Source organism: Falco peregrinus, chromosome 6, assembly GCF_023634155.1.
Source record: "Falco peregrinus isolate bFalPer1 chromosome 6, bFalPer1.pri, whole genome shotgun sequence".
Classification (NCBI taxonomy): Eukaryota; Metazoa; Chordata; class Aves; order Falconiformes; family Falconidae; genus Falco; species Falco peregrinus.
The window spans coordinates 14,368,726-14,393,085 of NC_073726.1; the positions used below are offsets into that span (position 1 = coordinate 14,368,726).

The following is a 24,360-nucleotide window of genomic DNA, read 5'->3' on the forward strand; positions in this document are numbered from 1 at the left end:
GTTTGATGATTTCGCCAGTTCGCACACACAGACCTACATTTCCTCAAACCAAGGTGACAGCTTTAATTTCCGCTGCCATTAATGTTTTAATAGTCAAATTCACACACACAAATCTTTCTGTTCTTGATTGCTACAAGTTTTTCCTATTGGCATTCAAGGAAACGTTCCCCAACCTGGAATTACTTGGTTCATCATTCACAGTGACAGATTATCAGTTTGTATCATTTACTCGAGGGATCTGTAAAACACTAAATATTTTCAGTATTGATTATTTTTGGAGTATATGTACAACATTTAATATTTACAGTAAATCTAAATGAGCAGCTGTTGAAAAGTCTGTTAGCTCTATTTATTTGTCTCAAACAAGAATGTTTATAAGCCACTTATCACAACATAACGATACCATATCCTCTAGTAAAGCAATGATTCCAGTCCTGAGACACAGAAAACTCAGTTATTGCTACTGCAACATATTAAAGGTTAGTTTCTTTATGTAACCAACAGCAGTTTGATTTTAAATCCTAACTTTCTGCCTTTGTTATCCACGCTATTAAACTGAGGCATTGAACATCACTCAAAATAATATATACCATATTGTATGTATAGTAGCATGTGCCTTCAAGCACTGCTGCTCCCCTTCTATTAATTTCCACCTCTGAAATGTCTGACCCAGCTACCTCTTTGGTACTTCTCTCTGAGCCCTCCCTCCCATTGCCACTTCTTCAACAACTTGTCACTACTTCCTCCAGCCCATCCCGAGATGAACCATTTCACTGGGCCTGGTGTAAAGTTACTGAAGCAATTGGGAAGAGATCCATTGACTTCAAGGAGTTTTGCTTCTTGCCCTGATGACTTAAACTCACTAGATACTCATCCTATATAAAAAAACAAAAAAGGCAGATTTGTTCAACCCCTTTGACAGACCTCAGATACAAATTATTTCTACCCGATACCTATCAAATTCAAATCTGACTGTTTCGAAGTATGATGACTTTGCCTGTGCAGTTAGGTATTAGGTACAAGTGTGTTTCAAAAGTGTTTCAAAAGTGCCCTGAAATAGACTGAAGGAAAATAAGTGGTATCCTGGAGAGACCTAGCGTAAAAGCACTCTGCTTTCCACATAGAGTAAGCTTAAATGAGCTGTTTTAAGAGATTTTGCTCTTCAATGACTTTGCTGCAGTAGCAACACCAAGATTACAACAATATCTACCAGCAATGGTAGTACAAAACTGCAGTTACTGTATACAGTTTTCTTGTACAGGATATGACTTTACAATGCCCTACTAGTTCATGTAGTAAACAAAGAACGGTTCTAAGGAAACCTTAATATTAATATTATGGGGCCCTCAGTGTTCTAGATTACCTTTTTATCCAAGAAATCTAAGTGCAGAATACAATCAGTTATCATTAGTTATAGGGATTTAATTTTCATTCCTTTGCTTGGTTTCAGTTCGGTATCTTTTTCTCTCTTTTTTTTTTTTTTTTTTTTACTAGGTAGAGCTTCTATGTGTATTTTTCACGTTTATTTTTATTATATTAGGTGGATATGGTAAAAGGCCAGTGAAAACCATGGAAATTATATTAACAGTTAAGAAGAAAGAGGAATTATTAAAAAGTAAAAAAAAAGTTGCAACTGAACACGAAACAATTTCGAAAGGAGGTTTACAATTAACGTTAATTGAGTATCTGTTGTTTGATCTATTGAATTCACATGAAGACTTCCCCACAAACGTGCGTAACAGAAACCTACACCATTAAACATACATATTTGGTGTCTTACTTTGCACTCCAGAATTATGCATGGATGCAGCTCATCTCCTGGCAGATGCTGCTCTGTGTGTGGTGGGCTGACCCTGGGCAGCAGCTAAGAACCACACAGCTACTCCTTCCCTCCCTGGCCCACAGCGGGACAAGGGGAGAGAACAGAAAGAGCACAAGTCAGGAAACTCGTGGATTGAGATAGTTTAGTAAGTGAAGGAAAGCAAGAAAAGAAAAGCAAGAAAGCAAGAAAAACAAGTGATGCAAAGGCAATTGCCACCTCCTACAAGCAGACCAAAGCCCAAGTCTCCAAGCAATGGCCACCTCCCCCAAAACCTCCTCCCCTCAGTTTTTATCGCTGGGTGTGACATTATATGGCATAGAATATCCCTCTGGTCAGTCTGAGCCCCCTGTCCACGTTGTGTCCCCTCCCAAGCTCTGGCCCAGCCCCAGCCCACTTGCTGCAGGGGCAAAACGGGGAAAGGGGGAAGAGCAAACCTTGATGCTGTAGGAGTGCTGCTCAGCACTGCCAAACCACTGGTGTACTACCAGCCCTGGTTTAGTCACAGATCCCAAACACAGCACCACAGGAGCTGCTATGAAGAAAATTAACTACATCCCAGCCAGCCTTAGCATGATGGGGCTTTAGAAAAAGTAGACCTTAAGCTATGTTTATTTAAGATTGTTTCATGCATCCCTTCTGACGCATCAGAATACTGAAAACAGACAAACAATGGTGTCCTGATTATTTTTTCTTGAATGTGCATCAGGTTTCAGTTTCAGAACACAGGAATTTCTTGATTATTCCTTTATAATAAACAGCTGATGATGGGATCATGACATTATTTTTCTGGTTTGTTCCAGAGGTGCAACTACAGCATACCAATTACAACCAACCACACATGAAGCCAGCCTCAAGAACATTCTTGAGTCTGTGTTTGGTTGATGCCATTATTTTTGTTAGGTGCATAAGAATATTAATAAGAGTAGCTGATGAAAGCTAACACAGTTTTGAGTCCAGTAAGAACTGACACAAAAGACCTTAATCTTCTCTGATGTGCCATGCTTGTGGCAAAGCAGCTTTAAGAAAGCCTATAGCTGTCACAGATACCAACGCTGGATCTGACCATAGACAGGTATTGTTTTTTTCTACTGCATCTGCAAATATATTTTTTTATATATATATATATATATATATAAAATATATATATCTCTGCAAAACACTCAGTTGTTTTAATCAAGTTTAACCTTAAGAATTTGTATGCAATATGTCCTCAGTATTTCAGATGCTGCTTCCTTTAGTGCACCTTTCCACTTTCGTGTGGCCAACCTCCAAATCTGGGAGCCAAGAAAAAAGAAAAAAAAAAAAAAAATCAAAGCTCTTCCTAGCAGTTCAAATAACGGAAAGAAAAGACTCATCTTCGGAGTCTGGCACTGCTGAGGTAAAAATCCAGTATCTCTTCAAAACCACAGTAAGTTACTCTAGATCATGTCATAAAAGCAACAGTCTTCTTACCTATCACGGCTCAGCCCCAAGAGCAGCAACCCGGTAACTTGTGGCTATGTACTTCTCCTAAACTAACAGCAGTCCCTGAGGCCAAAAAGCTTCTAGCCAAAAGCCCCCGTGGGAGTGACACCCACACAAAGTACCCTGTGATTTATCCTGAAGGTAAGCATGGGTGCATACTCTACTTGTGTAGAGATTAATGCAAGTTCAAGGTTTAAATAAGGAAGAGACACAACATGCTGGCAAAGTATAGAATTGAGATGGTTAACAGCCCTAATCTTAACTATATTACAGAGAACTGGTAAGCCACTTAGTGAAAAAATTTAAAATTTTAATCACATCTCAAAATTACTGTTTCATGCAATAAGTGAACAAAGCAAACTCCTAATTTTTTTGTCATTTGGAATTATTAAAGCATATACAGATCACTTTTATAGTACATACGTGCATTTCCCATATAACTGTAATATTTATTTTTAAAATTACACAGCAATACATGTATTTCATAGAATCAAACCTTGTTTTCACTGTTAAGACTACTGTAACATTGATTGTTAACTCCTATTTTAGTTTGGAGTACATACCTCTGGATACATACACTTCTCTGCATCATGACATATACACTTTACAAGACTCCACCAACAGAACAGTATCAGCAGTCTGGGTCATCAACAAGGCTACTATTACAACAGCCCTATCAAAACCAAAATTTTACAAATACCCAGAATTGTCAAGAAAGACTTCTGTAGTTAGGCAAGAAGGCTATGTGAGGCAATCTCTCTAGATCCCTTCCAGTCCTATCGTCTATGCCTTTATAAAGTTGTGGGGATACAGATCAAACTAATTCCTCAAAATTTCTTAGAACATCCCAGGGAAGTACCCCTCTCTTCAAAGCTATATTTATTCTACTTTTCTTTACGATAATGTAAAGTATATTGAGTGGACATCAAATCAATACACAAAACCGACAGAAAACACAAAAAAGATACGTAATGGACGTACATTTGCAGGACACCACAGAAAGCTCCAGTCTTTGATGAATACCCAGCTTTTCTTCTCTAAGTGCTTGTCCATCTGTATATTCATGTTACGGCTGCCCCCACACGACCCGCTACATCTCATGAGTTTACTCAGAAATGGGTCTCAGTGTGTTCAAATATGGCATCACACATTAATGCATCAGTAACTATAATATTCAGTCTCTGAACATGCAAAAACCTGGGAACAAGTGCCCACATTAAGTGGGTTGCACATCCTCAGAGTGTGATTGACAGCTGATTTCTATTAATTAGATGACACATAAGCCTATATACTGACTCAGCCACCTCTTCCAGGCATGTGAACTGTAAGAGTGCTTGACTAGCAACATGACAAACTGGACTTGAGAAACAGGTTTAGAGTTTGTCTATTGAGACAGGGAGGCTGTGGATGTAAAGCGAGTTAAAAATCCCGTTGCTACAACAATAGAAGGCTTTCTGTTCACCAACAATGTGGTGGACTGAACCAAGTAACCAGTAAAGCAAAAGAAACTGCTGGGAAAGGTTTCTGGAAACCCAAGCACATCATTCTCATCAAGGAGAGAGGGGCAAGCAGAATGGACCAGCACAGTGGAGTCACTCTGACCTCCAAAAACACAGTCAGGAGCAGTCCAACAGTTCTGCTGTTTAAGGACAGAGGAATGATGGAAGCACAGGGCAAAGCTTACTTAGGCACTTAAAATTGACCAGGAGCTGGGAAGTAAACATGATTTCTCAGAAGGCCCGAGTTAGCCCTGAACAAGCAGTTTTAAACATACCTGTACAAAGCTCAAACCATCCCAAATGCAATTTTGTCCTTCAAAGCAAACAGAAATGACAAAAACAAAGAAACAAACAAACCCAAACAGAGATCTATCAGAAGTAAAAAAGTTGAAGAATGTTTCCAAAAGGAAAGATAACAAAACAGTTCTCTGTCTCAAGGCTACAGCAGTTGGGAGGGATTTTGAAGAGTATGTGGCAAACTGCATTTCTATCACTTCCTTTGTTGATTAATACCCTTGCTGGAAAGGAACCGCTGAGGATGCTATTTCCTACTGAAAATTCCACTGTTAGCAACAATAAATCAAAGGAACCATGATAATACCAGCTTTCACAATGCAAAACAGTAACACCCACCAGCTAAGTGCCTAAAACTTTTAGGCATTTCACATAACGAGTAAGTTCAACTGTGCTATTCATGTAACAGAACGCCTATTCCAGTTTATGATTTGCCTGAAATAATTTCATTAATGACTAGTTTTACAATCTAATTAATATTGCTAATCCAGAAATTATGGAGTTGGAAGCCTCCGTTTCGACATTTGAATGTTTTGAAAATAAAATAACAGATTCGGGGTTATTTCATTTTAGTGGCTTTCACTTAAATGCCCTATCACAACTTTCAACAGTCTCAAAAATGCCACTGAAAAAAATCAGTTTCTTAAAATTAGAGTAATTCAGCTGAACTTCTTGGAAGGCTCTTACACAGAATTTTCCAGGTGCAAGCTATGGAACTATGAATGTACTACAAGTTTGACAGCCCCGGACAAATTTCAGTTGTGATAAATTAAAAATTAGTAGCAACATGCAAACAGGTACTCTGCACTATTAAAAGCATTAAACAGTTCAGATTTATAAGTGAAAACTTATTTTCACAAATAATCATTAATTGTCGTGTGGTCAGTTATAAATTGATGTCATTCATGCAACAGTGTTTCACGTGTACAAAAGTCGTGTCACGTTCAGTGCTAAGCAATATTCAGTGGTATGGCTGTACTAGCACCAGCACAGGCCAGTAAAAGGGGACCTGCACAGTGAAAGAGTTGATTTTAAGGACACATTCCATATGTTCCAAAGATTTCTACTTTGGACTAGCTCTCAGATTTAATCTCAAAGACTGGAGGCTTATTAGTGGCTGGACTGCATTAGGCACATTCCTGCAGTGAATTTTGCAGATTATTTTGTCCAAAAGGAATCTAGTCCAGGTCATCCTCCAGGGCCACTCCATAAGGCAAACCAAAGCAGAGGCAAACAGGAAATTAGCTTCAAAACGGCACTGCTGATCTAAATGAAAACACTAGCATAAAACACTCATAGCTGGATGCCACTTATTAGGAAAAAGCACATGTTTAAAGCAAAAAGAAATCTAACTTCTGAGAGCCTGGAATGGAATTTTAGAACTAGTTCTGATATAAAATTAGCCTATGAAATGGAACAAAAGTATTTCAAATTTGATGCAAGAACTTGCAGTCAACTCTATGAAATACAAGTCTATCACACCCATGTGGAAATGAGTCACTTTACTGGAACGGCATGCACGTGAAACCGAAAGCAGAAGCATATTTTTATGACAACTAGAGTTAGACACTTATGAAAGTTTTAGGTATTTTAGTCGGTAACGTTCAATAAACACCTCAGTACTGACAGACAGTGATGAAACAAATTAACACAGATTCACTCAACTCTTGTCAGATTGCAAGTGGGAGCACAAATGTAGAAGAAGTATTTGGTAAGTTTGAGTAACCTGAGTGCACTGGTTAACCGTTAAAATAAAAAGCCATTACTCATAACACAGAGGCACTGCTGGTAAAGTGCATTAATTATGCTGATAGTAATCGTCGTTGCCTCAAGAATGTCCAAACATTCCCTGCAGTAAGTCTTCTGTCACCCCATCTCATCTAGCCAGCACATTCCTTTAGCGCTCCTCATCATGAAAACACAGAAAGCACAGCAAACATGAAAAGGTTTGAATCACATACTTTAAAAGGAGCACATGTGTTTTGTACTTTTCTGAATGGAAGTACTACTTGCTGAATATGGTTTCTTCAGACACCAGATCAGAACTGCATCTCCATCCAGCAAGTGATGTGACTTGCACCAGAAAGAATGGTCACTTGTAGAACCTGATCCTTAATATTTCTACCAGAATTCTCCACACTCCTCCCCCACCCCATCAAAAAAACCAAGACATTATAGTGGATTTCCATCATCTAAAGTGTTATTAGAAAGTTCTTATAGTTGAAATGCGGTTATCAGTCTCAATTTCATAACAGGGTTTTTTTTGTTATTACTACTTATTTTCTTTCTGAATTGAGAAAGCTAAATATTATTCATTTGTTATTCTAGGTTACATTTAGTTACAAACAAGCAAAGGTAAAAGCATTCCAAATACTTGACAGGCTTACATCTTCTAAAATGTGGCCTGATTCTCTAAATATAGAATGCAAGAAAGAAGTTCAATGAAAATGGAACTATGGTTTATGCAAATGCAGAGGATTTAATGAAAAAAGTCTAGCCATAGCCCAGGCAATAATCACAATAAGACCTTTAACACATGAAACATCTTCCTTAAAGCAGACAGACTAATGGTCACCAATTGTCATATTCCTTCCTTAGAGACACTATTTTGGTACCTTCCAGCAGAGAAAATACTTAATCACAGCCAAGTTGAAGCAGTCTGAGCATAGAGATGACACTATCCACTGACTACATTACAGAGCACACAGGTAGAAGTAGTCATAATTTGATTCTAATGCTGGTGGAGCTACAGGAGAAGAGAGACAGCATGACATCGTCCTGAACAGGGGTGCATGAGTAAAGCTAAGCTTTTGGAAGGATGTGGCAAAAATTAACTAGAAGTTTTCAGAAATTAGGTTACACATTTCATCCTGTAGTCTGCACCTTAAAGCAGCTGACTCCATTGGCACAGATAATAGTTTAAAGACTGAAATTGAGTATTGACATTGCCACAAAAGAAGACGCTATGAGTTTATTTGCTCTCTCTCATAGCACACCAATTGTGGAGGGGCAAAGTCCAATAATCTAATATTTATGCATTAATTCAAAAATGAACAAGGAAGACAGGGGAGATGTTGAGAGACCATGTTGGTTAAAGTAACACACAAACATTTAGTTACAAAAGCCAGAGCATGCCACACCTGTAGGCCACACTATGTCTCAACCCACAGTTTTCACCATGGCCACAACTGATGTATATCCCCACAGCCTGCCTAAGCGTCATTCCTTTTGTCTGTTTTTTAATTATGTTGTGGGATAGCTATTTGTTGAATATTTAAGATTCAATTGAAACTTCTTTTCCTTTGATGGAAAAATACAATTCGCCTTCAGCATCTGAACGTATATGAGAGCAAGCAAAAGGAGCACTTTGAAGATCTGGATTTTTTGATGACACCTCACAGAACTACAGTAGAGAAGTTTGTTCTCAGGATATAAGGTAGTTATACCAGTTAAATATAGAAAGCATATTACAGTATGCTGTTACCAATCAAAAAATATTTCTCAGTAGAATGCAGTTAATGTTTTATCATACATGTAACACAAGCCATTTTTTCTGATTAAGGAATCTTTATTTCCAGGTGGATATAGATTTCAGGTATCTCACTGTGAATATATGGAGTCACCACATAAACATGATGAGGTGATTCTATGTGAAGCAGCAATTATTTCAAATTATTGCAGATTTTTCCAGATACATCTAGCCTATTTCCATAAATAATATGAATTTCAACCACAGCTTTTAAAATTATCGCCACATTCTAGAGAAGTAGGTGTACTTTTGGGTGTCTTGGGGGTACTACAGAAAGAGCAGGACGTGTTGAAAGTCCCAGACATACTATCTTAGATCTTCAGTCCTGGAATATCTGGACTACCTTACCCTGTAACCACACGCTGCAAAGCTGACAACAGAAATGCTGGAATATGGACTGGAAATGTTATGAACTCACCTCTTCCTCTTTCCACCCCCATTTCCCCAACAGACTTAGGCTAGAAAAAAAGCAACAAATATCCACAGTTATACTTAAATCTAAGTTCATTAGAACAAAAATTATGTATCTGAATGCTGAATTCTGTAAAAAAAACAGCCTTGTCTTTCTGTGAGCCATACATATGCTCCAAAATTGATCATGTGCCTTGAAAAGTGTGGCCAGCGAGCAAACCTGAATCAATCGATACATTACACTTGCTCGTGCCTTACCGATCCCTAAGAAAGTAACTTGAAAATCCTCCACCTCAACAGCTGTGAGCTCTAATTGTATCACTCAGATTTTCTGCATAGAAGTTGTCTGTGGACAGATCAGTATTTGTTGCCTTGCTTTTCATAAAAAGAAGAGCATATATAGAAAACCTTACAAAATAGAATCACATAAGACTTTAATTCTTGAGTCAAAACTCAAATGTAAAGTAGCACTGTCCAAATGACACTACTTTCCAAGCTAGTTAGCTCACCGACTTAGCACTTCAGTAACTTTGATGTATGGCCTACATGCAGAATTTAACCAGTGTGGCCGCTTGATCACATGACAGATAAAAACAACACATTGAAAATAAACACGTATCACAGATACTGATGTTTCTAACAGTTCAGTTATGCATACTTGATCTTCTGTATCAAATCTTTTTTTTATTATTATTTCTAACTGTTTAGAAGCTCTGAGTCATTCTCTGGGATAAAAAAAAAACCAACCCAACAATAAGATAAGTATAAGCCAATCTAATTTGTCTCCCTGCCAGAACATTTTTTTTACTCAGCTGTGGATACTTTCTGGTTTCTCAAAAGAGTCTTCAACTTTGATTTCACATAGCTATTGATTTTCCAAGTTACAAAAACAAGACTGCATCTCCAATCCACAGTTGCACAACTGTGTTACCAGGCTCTGCTCCAATTAACTAGTTATGAATAAAGTTACAGTTTTAGAATCTGCTTATTTGTTTGTTCTTCAGAGACTTTTTAAACTCTTGTCCGAATTCTGGAAAACAAGTACATAGCTGTAAATAATAATAAAAAATTAAGTCTCAACTTCACAGACCAGGACCTGGGAGGCAACCATACTTCTCTATTTTGTGGATAACCTGCAACACACCTTGTCAAACTTCCCTACATGAAAGTGATCAGAATATCAATGGATTTTATAAATAAGACATAACTTAAAAGAATTTCTCTTTAAGATGAATGTGCTTTTCAACAACCTTTTGAACAGCTGATACCAAACAAGTTAATACTCTCAGAAACTGGTTTCAGCTGCAGCATCACAGAGTAATCTCAGAAAAAAAACCCCAGCAACGTGACCTCCAGCCTGAACCACGATCTTGCTCCTAGATTAACCTTTCCCAATCTACTGCAAGACCTGGAAGGCAAGCTTTACAGGAAAGAGCTTCTAAACACAAACACAAAGCTGAGAAACAAGAAAGTGATTTTTTTAAGAAGCAGCTTCTGCCTCTGAATTGCTGCAGTCTTCCACGTACTGAAAACGAGTGCTGACAACAGTGCACCTTTTTTTTTTTTTTTTTTTTTTAATTTCCACAAAGGGATTCCTGGTTAAAACAATGAAGAGGTGGCCCTGAAAGCTTTACAGAGTTACACCAACGAGGGGAGGTCGAGGGGAGGGGAAAGAAGAGGGGTTAAAGCCCACAAAACAAATCAGTAAACGTATCATTCAAATAAAAAGCGCAACAATTACAGAGAAACTTTAAAGCAACTTACCTCGAGGGAGAGAGATCAAAGAGCTGTTTTCAGTCGGAGCTTGCTCTGGCCCTTCAGGCCCCGGAGGAAGAGGTTCTCTCACTTGGGACATCTGCCAGCGCTCTCACCGAGTAATGAAGAGCCGTCACCCCCCTCCGACAAAACTAACACGCGACCCTGAAGGAACAAGCAAATGAAAGGACTCGTTAATGTATTTTATGCAGAAAACTCACGGCTCGGGGGCGAAGGACTGAGGAGGGACAGCAACGAAGCGGCGGCAACTTTGCGGCGCGGCGCCGGGCGCGCCGCCCGCCCGCCCCCCGCGGCGAGCACCCGTGGGGCCGGGGGGCGGCGGCCGCGGGGCGGGGGGCGGCCGCGGGCCGAGAGCCGGGCGGCCGCGGGGGGTGCCGGGGGGGCGGGCGGCGCGCCCTACCGCCACATCGCCTCCTGCTCCGCCGCGGCGCTCGGCCCTGCGCCGCGCCCCGGCCGCGGCACCCGCCGCCCCGTCGCCCCCGGCGGCCGCCGCCGCCTTCTCCCGCCGCGGGCCTTCCCCCGGGCCTTCCCTCGGGCCGGGGCGCGTACGCACTGGCACTCGCACCCGCCGTCCCCCCGCCGCCACAGTCACTCGCTCTCCATCATTTCCGGACAATGAAACATCCCACCCCGGCTGGCGGGGCCGCGGCAGGGGCGGCGGTCGTGCGGCTCCTGCGGAGCGCCGGGGCGGGCGGGCTGGGCTGGGCCGGGCTGCGCGGGGCCGGGTGGCCGGCGGGGCGCCTCGCTGCCCGCTGCGCTCAGCCGGGCCTCCCGCCACTGAAATTCCCCCAGGAGGCCGAAAGCCGTCAAGCAGAAATAGGGAGGAAGGAAAAAAAAAAAAAAAATCTGAAAGGGAGGCTTTCATGCCTGGCCGGGACTCGCAGCTGCAGCGCTTGGCAGCGGTGCGGGGGCACTGGTAATGGTGCAGCCGCTGGCTCAGAAGTCGTCGGCCACGGCCACTCGCCATAGCCCGGCTGCGCCTCGGGAGCCGCGTGAGGTGGCACGTGCAGCGCCGCAGGCCCCACGCTGCCCCAGTGGGCTCCCACGCCTGCCCCAGCCTGCCCCAGTGGGCTCCCACGCCTGCCCCAGCCTGCCCCCACGCTGCCCCAGTGGGCTCCCACGCCTGCCCCAGCCTGCCCCCCAGCCTGCCCCAGTGGGCTCCCACGCCTGCCCCAGCCCGCCCCACACCTGGCCACCTGCCCCCGCCTGCCCCCACACCTGCCCCAGTGGGCTCCCTCCCCTGCCCCCATGCCAGCCCCCCTGGTCCGCTGCCTCGAAGACCTGTTCCAACACAGCCCAGCCCTCGCCTGCACCTGAGCTGGTGGCACACAGCGATGCCTACAAAAAGGACTTTAAAGCAAGCGTGTATAAAAATACCCAAAAGAACACGAAGAACAGAACAAGCATTTTCCAAAAGTAAAACCCAAAAGACCAAACTGCTTCCTCCACCGCCACCTGCCATCTGGCGTTACCCCTCCATTCCACCTATAGGAGATACATTTCTTCCCCATGGCACAGACCGATCTGCACATCAGCCTCATGCTCTGCTCCTGCGCACACCGTGGGGTGCTGCGGTATCGCTCATGTGTGCGCTGGTGCCCACAAGCTGCATGGTTTACCTTGCTGATGCTATCATGGTGTATCACCTTCCTCTGCCAAAGTATGTCCATGTTTAAACTGTAATTTCCTTAAAACTTAGAAGCAGATTTTTAATTATGGTTTAGTAAATGCACTTTACTAGTATGTCATTACAGTGTACAGCCAGTTTTTTGGGGGAAAATAAAAGTAGGAAGACAAAACAGCCAAGTTACAGACTATCTACATCCTAACCTAAGAGGCTATAACTGAAGGATATTTATTTTGGTACCATAAGTGCTAAGGAACATGCTCAGGTATTAAAAGTCCACTTCTTAAAGTTTAGCACTTCCCTGCAATGCTTGCAAACCAACCGGGATAGAGTACAAGTATCTGGGTAGGAGCCAGTTTGTGTGACACTCCACACACTTCAGAGACTACTCTTATTTCAGGCATCATCAATAACTTTGCACCACTGTATAGCTTTATTATTGGTCATTACTGGTTCAGAAGAGAACAGTGTGATGAAAGATGCATGTACTTCCCACTGAGAAATACTATCGTTGGTAAGCATTTCAGTAATCTAAGATGTTCTTCGGAACAACATAACCTTCCTTTAAACTCTTTCATGACAAATTGGAAAAAAAAATGTTTATGTGGGGAAGAAGCTACGTAAGAAATGCATTTTGGGCACACAAAATTATTATTGTACTGCATAACAATAATATCGATCTCAATATTTATACTTTTCATCTACGAAAACACTGCATAATTTTCCATAGCTCCTTCTCTCCTTGCTGCCCTGGGGGCAGAGCGATTGAGACATAAGGTAGAAGGACTTACCTCAAACTCCCAAGTGAGTCAGTAGCAGGAGAGTGGTTATGACTCATACTCAACGTACAAGCTTCTGTTTTTCCCTCTGAAACTGGAAACATAGCAGGGAACAGGGAGGAGCGATAATTTAGCCAACCACACCCTGCCTTCAAAATATATCATTGGATAATAAATGCCTATGAAAAGCAGATACCATCCAGGGTCGGTGTTTGGGTTGTTGTTTTTTTTTTAACCTTATCTATGAAACCCACATGGTAAAGTCCATGGTGTTCAGTTTATCTTCTTAAAAAAGTTGTTGGGATGAGCTCACCCTGCCAAGGTTCATCTGTGTCACAGCCCACATAGAAATTAAAGCAACAAAGTGAATGGAAGAGGATCTTCAGCTGATATTGCAACTGGTGCAATGGGAGATAACCCTAAGAAAAATATGATTGGGAAAAAAAAAAAAAAGGTAAGAGAATATGATATACAGAAAGCACAGCTCCCTGAAATAGCACATTAAAAATATTGAGCAATACATAATACATTATGTACCAAAGACTATGACTGTAAAAAGATGGGTCCAGATGTGGTCACTGTTAATGAAATACCATAGATAAGCAAAGCTCATCAGCGTAAGCCAACCATGCAGCACTTCCTGACAGTACAGCATAGGTCTAACAAATACACAGCTAATCTAAAATAATTGTTTTTATTACTTCCCTTTAAAATATGTATCATTCTAAAATGTTAGTGAAAATTCTTAGGAAGTGAGCAGTTCAGACGTCAACATCAGCAGCTTTTCAAGTAGGCTACAAATACGAGATATGCTGTCTCTGATTACAGCAATCGAGTTATAGCCTGTTGCACATACATATTCCATATACTCTTCTTTTGCTAGATCATAAAATTCAGGTATGGTCTTCTAGACAATTCGTGACAGGTTTTGGGAAAGATGTGAATAGAAGCTAAAAACTCTTGTAAATAGACAATATGTATAGTTTGTAGGCAGGTAAAAATTCCCTGAAAGAAAAAAAATAAATCAAAAAACCCCCAAACTTCAAGGTTTTCTTCCCATTAAAACATCTCTGTAAAACAAATTCCTATTAAAACTGCAGAATATAAATTAAAATTAAAAATGTAGAATATAATCATGTCTTCATGGCAAAATTGGTCATCACCATTTTCTAGTCTGAGCTCCTACACAAGCGGTAGGATAGATATTACCTCCAGCCAAAACAGACTTCTCACTGAACAAAAGGAAGTGTTTTAGAAAGATACAAGTTGTTTATTTAAAGTACAAGTTGTTTATTTAAAGTAAGCTCACAATATCCTGAAATTAACTACTGCAAAGCTTATTTACTTACATTGCTAACAACTTGAGCTATATTTCTAGCTTGAATTTTCCGAGGCAAACTTTTGGTCTTTGAGGTTTTTTGGATACCAGATAGTTTGCTGTGGAGGAGGTTTTGGATAGCATAGTTACTCATCTCACCAATGCTGCAGAAAGTTTGTGCATAACTCTTCACATTAAAAATATTTGATTAGAAATATGGCTGCTTACATAGTGAAGTGACCGATAACTCTTATGGATCAATGCAGGTGTAGGTACCCAAATTTTCTCGTCATCCTAACGCTTACCCTCCTCAAGGCCACTCTGACTGATGCTGACTTCCTTCCATCAGCGGGAACAGAGGAAACCGGAAAATTTTTACACCCCTCTTAACACCCTGGGTCACTTAAATGGTTCTGAAAGATGGGCAATAATATGTATTATATTTTTTGTGATTGATCGCTTCTACCTTCGTACCTTTGTGTTCAAGATATCCTTCTGCTATGTCTAAGAACATGATTTACAACTTTGTAATATGTATCTTTAACATATATGTAGCACTCTAAACTTCATAGCTCTTTTCAGTATTAGGATCATGGCAGGATCTCTGTCCTAAATATATTATAGTGTAACAATGCTGAAATGGGAAGACTCTTACAGTTAAAAGGGCTAAATAAAAGACTTGGAGTTAAACCCAAATTATATTACAAAATAACAGTATTACAAGTGAAGCTTACAGTATTTTTACTTTTTTTTTTTTTCCCCGAATTTAGCTCAAAAGCAGAAATACATGCAGTGTATGCATAAAAGCACAGTAAAAGGGAATTTGAAGGTCACTATCATGCTGGTTTCTTTTCATTCCTGGTGTTCACGGCCCAGCTTGTCTATTACCCTTCCCCAAAACATCCTGTTTAAAGCCATGTAAGTTGTCAGGTGCCAGAACAAAGCTGAATGCATCTGTGTTGAGGTGAGAATTTGTACTCTCTATACCATAACCACTAAAGTGCTGCGGGATTGAGGGTGCCTTAGACACCAGCTGGTCCTAACAGGGCAACCAACCCCTTCTAGTCCAAGGAAATCCACCAACAAGGAGCACCAGCCAAATAAACGGTAGGATGCCTGTAATGGAATTAGAGACATACATTCTCCTTCCGTAACCAGAAATGGAATAAAGAAATGCATTCTCTTTTTGGAGAAGTGATTCATTCCAGTAATGCTGTACATTGTCCTGGCAGCAAGAAGTAGTCTTTCTACCGTAAATGAATGTTCTTCAGGCTTGATGTTTTTCTGCCACGGGATGGACTCCGCAGTGGGGAGAAAGGGAATATGAGGCTTAATGACCACTTTGTGCTGGCTTGAGCCAGTAATTGAGAATTAAACTCAGTGTAAACATGAATTTAAAATATGAAAAGGGATTTCCCCATTTTATTTTTCTGTTTATAGTAAGTATAAGAGCACTAGAAATATTTTGTTTCTGTAAAATATTTTCTAACACAGATGGCAAAGATTTCATTAAAACCGATAAATTATAAAGTAAACCAAAATAAAATATTCTGAGATTAATTATTTCTGATCTAGCTCTAGTGAAGTCCAAGGAGTTGCAAGAAGATGAATTGAGCTCAACAAGCTTTATCCTGCTTAGGGCGAAAGACATCACATGGCATGGTTTATGGTAGTTTCAGCTATTTCTTAGCAAGCTCAAGCAAGTAGCTCACTCAAGCAGGTAATAGATCTCACATGAAAAAGTAACAGATCATATATTGAGGCATACAAAATGACGTTTCATCACAACAAAATGTCAACTAGTAATTCATTACATTCCTACAAAAAAGTCAAGAAGAAATATCCAGTGTTCAATTACAAATAAGACTGCTGGATTGCAACAGTTAATTTATTTGCATATATTCTCTTCAGCTATTCAGCTTTTCACTTTGCAGTTAACATTGCACCTTAATAAAAAACTTATTTAAGACTTCAGAAGAAACTTGAAATTCAGCAAAAATTAATCTTTCAAACTCTTTACTGATTTTTTTAATGCATTCAAGATTATTTGGGTTTTGTCTTAACATTAAAGATCATCTCAACAAAGGCAAACGACGGACAACAGCATCTCTTACTTAACAAGACAGAAAGTTTAAAGGAATATTGATTAAAAACTGTGGCTAACTGAACACAGAATATCGTAATATGAACTATATAGCACTTCATAAATTTAGAATAACTCTAAGAATTTACCTGAACCACTTTGTCATAATAATCCTAGAGTCTGTATCTATAGCAAGAAAAAAAAAAAACAACAACGAAACAAAACAAAAAAACCCAACCACAAACAGAAAACTAAGCCAAATATTCCTCTTGTTTTTCAGGTTAACAAGGCTTCTTTTGCTTCTGCAACCTGAGCAGTATCTGGATCTGGCATTATTCTACATTAGTATTTTATGCACATTCCTTACAATTGTGAGTATTCATGAAATTTACATTACCTTTTCTCAGCAGTATCAAACTAATTGCCAATATCAAATGACTTTTGCAAAAATACCGTATCTAGAATTCCACAAAAATAAAAATTTCCATATGAAAAGAATACCTAGTTAATCCTTCCCCCCCAAAAAATAAAATTAAAAATACTAAAACAAGCATGTCTTACAAACAGAATAAATAATGCAGTGGAACAGAAGACTGTATGCTATATTGCTGTGTGAGATCACGGTATCACATCCGGAGATCTACAAACATTTAGTTAAATTTGTGCATCTTCAATATGAGTTCATAATACACAGTATCGTTGCTCCTTTTGAGCTGCCAGAGAGTACACTGTGAATGAGTATTAAAAATATTGTGCATTCTATGTTATATTTTCATAATATAGAATGCTCTTACTTACATAGTGTGTATTGTTCCTAATACATATTCAGTGCCTATATTGTAACAGCTCCTCTGGAACCACTCACATGTATGCTGTGAATGTGTATTAACAGCAGAATGCATTTGCATATTATGCGTCCATAATACTGAAGGCACAATCAAATCTTTGATAAAAAGTCATTGCTATACCTACAAACAGAAGGGATTTTCTTGTGTTTCTCATTCACAACTGTGCCATCTTGAACAGTCCTTTCTCACCCATATCTTTACAACTCACAAAGAAAAATAAAATCCGGTACTGCAACAGTTCTGTGAATTTTAGTTTTCTTGAAGTAAAATATTTCATGAGGTCTTTTTTTCCTCTCTTTGTTATATCTCATAATGAATATTTTCTTTAATTGCCAGAATGTATCTTCCTGTTTTGTTCATTTTGGCATCCATATAAATGACTGGACTAAGGTCTTAGTATCCAATGCTTATTTGGATATTACATGTAAAATATAGGTCATGGGAAAAAAATCTATAAAAATAAACCTCAGTCAGTTCTACTAGTATTTTCAACTATCATGATTTGGTTTGTTTGTGTATATTTGCCTAAAATGTGTGGTGTTTGGTTTGTTTTTTTCTTCCAAGCCAGGAACACACAATTCCCTAATTTGAACAGAACTAAAATTACAAAATAATATAATTACAAAACTTCATTTGGATCAAAAAGTTATTTTTTTTCTACATTGACAGATGAGCATCTTGGCAACCCATGCAAGAAGATATGGAAAAAGACACCCTGACTTGTCTAAAACAAGTGTTAAAGAAAAATAGTCTTCTGACTCAGTTTCTTGCTTAGCTAAATGAAAGTAATACAAATCTTGGGGTCCAGGTCCAATATAATTCTGTGTCTATGCTCCCGGGACAGGGATTTCCCCTAGGAAGCCAAAGAAAAGTTAAGGACAACTTTCCTCATCCGGTAGACTTGCTGGAATAAATAGAGATGAGTGGAAATTATCTGTACCATTTCAAGGACTGCATAGTGACGATACCGACTTAGTTTTAAAATACTTTCAGTTGTATTATTTTAATAAGCAGTACTGAAAGGTATTTTATAGTTCTGATATCACCACAGAGATATTAACTCCAAAAAGTATTCAGATGAGCATTCTGGCAATTAATGGCAAGTATAAACTACCAACCGTACAAGAACCAAATATTTAAGCATGACTAGACTGATACCTCAGCTAAAATATTAATATAATCAGAAAACACAAATTAGATTCAAAGGATCCCCCATATAGCTGGTACTTTTGAATCACATATGGGAATGCAGTCCTGCCCACTGAATGATGGGCAATTACATTCTCCATTAATATGTGTAATACCTGCCACATATCAGAGAGAGAATGTGTGTGTGTATGTGGACATAAAATCACCGGAATTTTAGTGTTTTCCACTTAAAAGAAATGGTTACATTTTAGTTTAGTGAGGAAGCCTATTACAGTGTACAAATTCCTTCATTTCTCTTTTCCTTTTTTCTGTGGTTTATGTCAAACATTTTAAAGTATTAATGAAAATGCTGTAAAAGCCATAATGTTAAAGTATAATTTTATTTAAGATTGTTTTACATTATAAGAACTATAAACAGGCACCTGTAAACTTATACAAGCAGTTATTTTGAGATCTGAGCTGTGTTTTTATTTCTTTTATGATTGTAAATAGAAGATAGGTTGTTTTGGGTTTTTTAGAGTTATTTTATAATTTTAACATACTAGCTGCTCACTCTCAAGGATTGTTTTAAGATATAAATGGCAGCAGTCTGTAAATTACCTTGATCATCAGCGATCAACAAAAACAAGTTAAATCCTTTTCTGTGGGTTTCCAAAGTGACCTTTATGTCTTCTCAATAATTTATTTGAATTTCATTTTAATACGCTTTATTATAATAATTGTAAAGTTCTGATAACCATGATCTACAGCCAAGTGAAATCCAAGCAATTGTGGCATGGGTGCTTTCACTGTAGAACCTCTGGTGTTCCAGTCCTGGATCTCTGACCAGTTCCCTGATTTTTGCCTGATATTGTTATGATGGTAAAAGAAGTTCTAAAAAAAAGTCAGGTTTTTTTAATGTAATAATGGTAAACCAATCCTGAGCTTGATCCAATACTCTCCAGACTAGTTAGACTTTCAAACACACTTTTATTGTGGGCTTCAAGAAGATTTGAGGCTTGTTTTTTAGAGTAAAAGGTATGCTTTTAATTGGTTTATACCACGAGTATAATTGAGGAGCAAATCAAGGGAGTAGCACAAATGTTACTGCCGTTTTTTCTCATGTATTTCTCACCTGCAGCGGGGACAGGAGGCATCCCAGCCCACTCCATTTTTCCCCACCTCAGCATCAGTCTGTCCCGAGGCTGGGAATGGAATAATTCCTCCTGTGGTCACCCCCCACACACAGACCAAAATAGCAAACGCTTCTCACCAGAACTGTATCTTGCCTCTTCATGTTACCATTTGTGGGTAATTCTGAAAAATAATCGTGTCAAATTTAGAGAAGGGTTACTGAAGTGCTTTCCCAAAACAACGTAGCATCAGTAAGGTCTTATTTTTCTTTAGGAAAAAAGTACAATTTACATCTGGAAATTTATGTGGAGGAGCGCTCAAGGCCTATATTCAATAAGTATCTCCTTCTGCCTGCCATTGTAATAGGATCAAATATTCTAAGAATTTATTTTTTTAAATCTTCAATAATTTGAGAGAATGTGAAAATTATGCAAATCATGCAGTAAAAACTTGGTGCCATATATGAAGAATTAGTACAAAAACCCTAAGTCTTCAGCAACATCTTAGTTATCAGTCATTGATTTTTATTTTTATAAAACTGTAGCTGGAAGAGAGAAAACATGAGGGTAAACAGAAATGCAAAAATATGCTATTTTTTTCCTTTTTAATACCAAAAAAGAACTCTCTCTTACGATATCCACAACTTCTAATTTCTTGTCACACTTTAAATTCTTCTCCGTTATGATATTTTTTATGGAATGAGAAGAGATAATGGCACCAACAAGAGCCCATGACAAAGGACACGGTGTTATACTTCTTAAAATAAAGCAGGAGACATTTGATCTCATTTTCTCAATGTAAATGAGTGAACTTGAGAACAATGGGGTGACTTTGGCCTCACGTTGATGCAACCAAAACCAGAATCTTGACCCATGGATACAGCAATCTGCAAAATACTGCATTAGTTTGCTCTCTAGTTTGCAAGGTAATACACAGTTCGGGTATTTGGTAAAATAAAGTGAAGCTTTTGGAAAAACGCAACAGATTTCTGTACCTATACATTAATGTTTGTCTAAGTATCTGTCTAGACACCCATAGTTAACTACAATCACAATGTGCATGCGTAAACGATATGGTACAGTAGACCATGAGATTATACATTTATCCTCATTTGTGAAGGTGGATGCCTAGAACCCATGAATGGAGAAAGGTATGTTATAAAGTATTTAATCCTAATCAATACTTATTAAAGCAGACAAAGTTAACAGTAAGTCAAATCTGCAGTACTTTAGGAAAAAAGCAGCAAGCTGGATTTCTTATCTTGCAATAGTTAATGAAGTTTTATGATTTATTTTAACCCTGAACTGGGCTTTAAAAAACCTTAATTGTATTAATGTACTAAAAGAAATACAATTTTCACTTACTTTCATTAAGCATGACAGGTGACAGTTCCAAAGATAAATGCTGAAACTTGTGAAAATTGCAAGTTCAGGTTGAATTGACAATAATATGGTCGTAATGGGATGGAATTGTGCTGCTTACTGCATTAATACCACAATTTATTTTTTAATGTATGAAGAATATTTAATTTAATTAATTTATTACTAGGTTCTTTCTTCTTAAGTCTTCCTTTCAGTCTTTGGATTTTGGTTTCATTTTAAAACATCCTGGCTATTTATAAATCCACAGCTAATCGCATAAAATATCAGTGTTGGGAAGGAATCAGTTTTCTGCATGCCATGTGCAATTTGGGAGACTGATAATATAACTAAATCAATTAAAGGGGACGTGGCTCTATTAAGACTGAAAAAGTTGTACTATTGTCACCTGTGCTAGACTCTCTGCAAAATCAGAAGATTTAAACTTGTTCAGTTTATGATATGTCACTTATCTTTGTAAAACACAGGCTACACCTGCAATGCCCTAGCAAAACCTAGCTTTTTTATTTCCATTTGTAAATATGTACACTACTGTACCAAGTCAGTGTTATATTTAGATTAGCAGAGCCTATATCATGGTGTCAGAGATCTGAAGCTCTTGAACTGGGACTGAGAGGATACTACCATAAAATATTTTCATTGCAACTTTATCATTCAAAATACACACACACACTCCATGCTGCCATGCACAGACAGGGTTTGCTTGTGTTGTACTTTTGTGATAACCCATGTAGTTGAGTTGTAGCACTTTGGGATAAGCAAGCAGTTAAAAAATTTAATTTCTAATGCAGTTAATGAGTAGTTGTAAAGGTGTGTGTACAGTAGACGTTTATGGAGAGCTATCAGCAAGAATGCTTACAGCACCTAGAATAAGCAAATATTTGGACTTCTTTAGGGATAAAGAACATATAGATGGCAATTGATACATAAGTTTAAACTTCAGAAATTACAATTATGAAACCATTAAAGCAATCTCCTTCACAGTTCTATAAAATCAATATGGGAAGGGTTTCTGCAGCAGACCTTTAGCTGTGGTTTGGGATACAAAACCCTTTTCAAGTAAAAATGCAGGCAGTTTTGAGTATCAGACAGTTCTGAGAACTAACCCTGTCAACAGGGGTTGAGCTTGTCTTTGACACCATTAGGGACAAGAAATAATGTAAACATTTTCGTGTTGAATGTAAATGAATATATTAAGTCAAGTGTAAATGACCATGAACCTGTTGGTAGCTTTCTCTGCTAATATCACATATTTCTGCTCTCTGCATGTTGTATAAGCTTTCAGTTATGGACTTGCAGCTTATAGTGCTCTTTACATTTCCTGTACATCTGGCTCATTATTCTCGTGACCTACCAAAATTCACATATAAATTGGTAATGTCTCTTAAATTTATTAATCCAGTTTGATTAAGAGACAATGTTCATAGTGGAGGAGTATATGAGGCAATTTATGGCTTTTGAGGGTGATTAAATGCTGAAGTGGAGCCAAGGCATCTGATAATCACAAGAGCTATTTATTGCTGGAATATTCCAGCCACAAGAACATTTTTCCCATCAGTCAGTAAAAGAAGCACATTTTAAAAACAACATTAAAAAGGCAGATTTTTTCTAGGTAAAGGAAGGTTTGAAATGCCGTATGTAACTGCAGTTGAGAGCCCCCGCTTGTGTCCTGTGAAGGGCAGTTATAAGTAGGGTGTGTATAGAATTCAGAAGGTATATGTTCCTCTCCCTAAGAGCCGGGCTAAAGGACAAGTAATTGCATGAGGGATTTACCTGTGTAGAAACCGAGGGCTGAGGCTGAAGTGTGAACATGCGTGATTTGCATTAGAATTTATAACTCATTTTCATACTGCTACTGTAAATGAGTAACAATTATCATCTGCCAAACTGGCCTGTTAGCACATGTTGGAAACAAGTCCAGAGTGGCTGCAATTCTCTGGTCTCATGGGAACAGACCTGTTTTATTTATACCTCCAAAAATATAAATGAGTTAAGGAATGACGCCTTAGGAAGAGGCCACTGCAGAATTAAGAGAAGGAGGATTCTGGTGGAAAACCTTTACAAGAGCTTGGATTGGAAGTTGGAGTTGAGGGTTTGGAGCATTTTTTTGATGTTGGCTTATTTGGTTTTGTTTTTATAGGTGATGCCGTGAGTCACCAGTAAAAGGCCTATGCAGAGATACTACTTCATATTTATTTAGATAGCAGATAGCAGGAGAAATCATTCACAGATCCCATACAGTAGCATGCTGTACACAAAATAGCCAGGTTTGGTTATTTTATATTTTTACAGAGAAGGTGTCGCTGGTTCTCATGTGAAAACCAGGTAACATCTTCTGCAGCTGAACTACTAAACACAAAGATGCTAGGCCGTAACCAGATGACTTCCAGAACTGGGGAAACCAATCTGTAGATGCCCAGTGACATTTCTGATCACCATTCTCCTTCAACCTGTTCCTCTGAACTCGTATGCCTCAGTCCAAGGCTGTGTAAAATCCAACCTTCTTTTAATTTACTGGAAATGGAGAAGGAAGGTGGAAGGAAGAAGCTGAAGAGTTGGGCAGGCAGGTTTGGGGAGTCTGTCCAAGCAGACTACAGAGAAAGCAGTTTATTTCCACTGGTAAGCTGGCACCTCCTTAACCATTAGTCATAAAAAAAAATGTAGCATTTGTCCTTCTCACTTCACCTACAGAGAAATAGAAAAGGAGGTCTCGTTTGCCCCAACAGTTCTCTGTCTTCAGCTTTCTGACGTTCTCACTTCATAACTACTAGCAAGGATTCACAGAGATAAAAGGGAAGATATCTGAATTACTGAAAATACTCTTTTTAAACAGCACCCTTGCAAGGGCTGGAGATAGACTATTGCTGCACAGTAAAAAACAAAAACAAAAACAACAGTACTTTTATTTACAGCTGTTAGATGTCTAATTTCAATGTCTAGTTTCTTCTCCCTAGGTAGTTTCAGAAGGGAGAGAGGAAGGAGGTGGGAAGACTGGGGAACACGGTGTTGCAGGGGGGCACGGATCTTCACACCCCTTTGCTCGCAGATGCTCTGTAGCTCCTGTTACACCCACGGTCTCACGTGGTGAGAGCACAGAACCGAGGAACCGCTGTGTTGATTCACTCCAGAGACTCTTCTAGAGCAGTCTGTCTCAGAGAGCAGGCAATGCCAGGTATTTCAAGGAAAAGTGCAAGATGTCAGTCATAAAAATGGGGAATAATTCCTTCCCATCTACACTCAATGAGATCTTATACTAATTTGCAAAGACC

At 39.0% G+C, this 24,360-nt stretch overlaps 1 protein-coding gene and 1 long non-coding RNA gene across 7 annotated transcripts in view; one reads left to right on the forward strand and one right to left on the reverse strand.

Moving 5' to 3' along the window:
* Window positions 1-13,362, reverse strand: part of MDFIC (MyoD family inhibitor domain containing) — a 53,741-nt gene extending 40,379 nt beyond the window's left edge. Inside the window, exons 1-2 of one of the 6 annotated variants that reach the window (XM_013303299.3) lie at window positions 13,214-13,362; window positions 10,784-10,939 (exon numbers count right to left, since the gene is read on the reverse strand). In XM_013303299.3, the coding sequence (XP_013158753.1) occupies window positions 10,784-10,874 (91 nt within the window). In that variant the 5' untranslated portion in view covers window positions 10,875-10,939; window positions 13,214-13,362. Of the gene's footprint in view, window positions 1-173; window positions 249-1,780; window positions 1,895-9,026; window positions 9,067-10,783; window positions 10,940-11,195; window positions 11,335-13,213 lie in introns of those variants that run through there. The other 5 variants (XM_005242505.4, XM_055807092.1, XM_013303302.3 and 2 more) reach the window with 5 other exon arrangements.
* An 80-nt stretch (window positions 13,363-13,442) lies between these two features.
* LOC106112798 (uncharacterized) lies at window positions 13,443-24,034 on the forward strand. Its single transcript, XR_001227313.3, has 3 exons — window positions 13,443-13,655; window positions 16,883-16,973; window positions 18,120-24,034. It is a non-coding gene; the product is annotated as an uncharacterized LOC106112798 (long non-coding RNA).
* The last annotated feature ends 326 nt before the right edge of the window (window positions 24,035-24,360 follow it).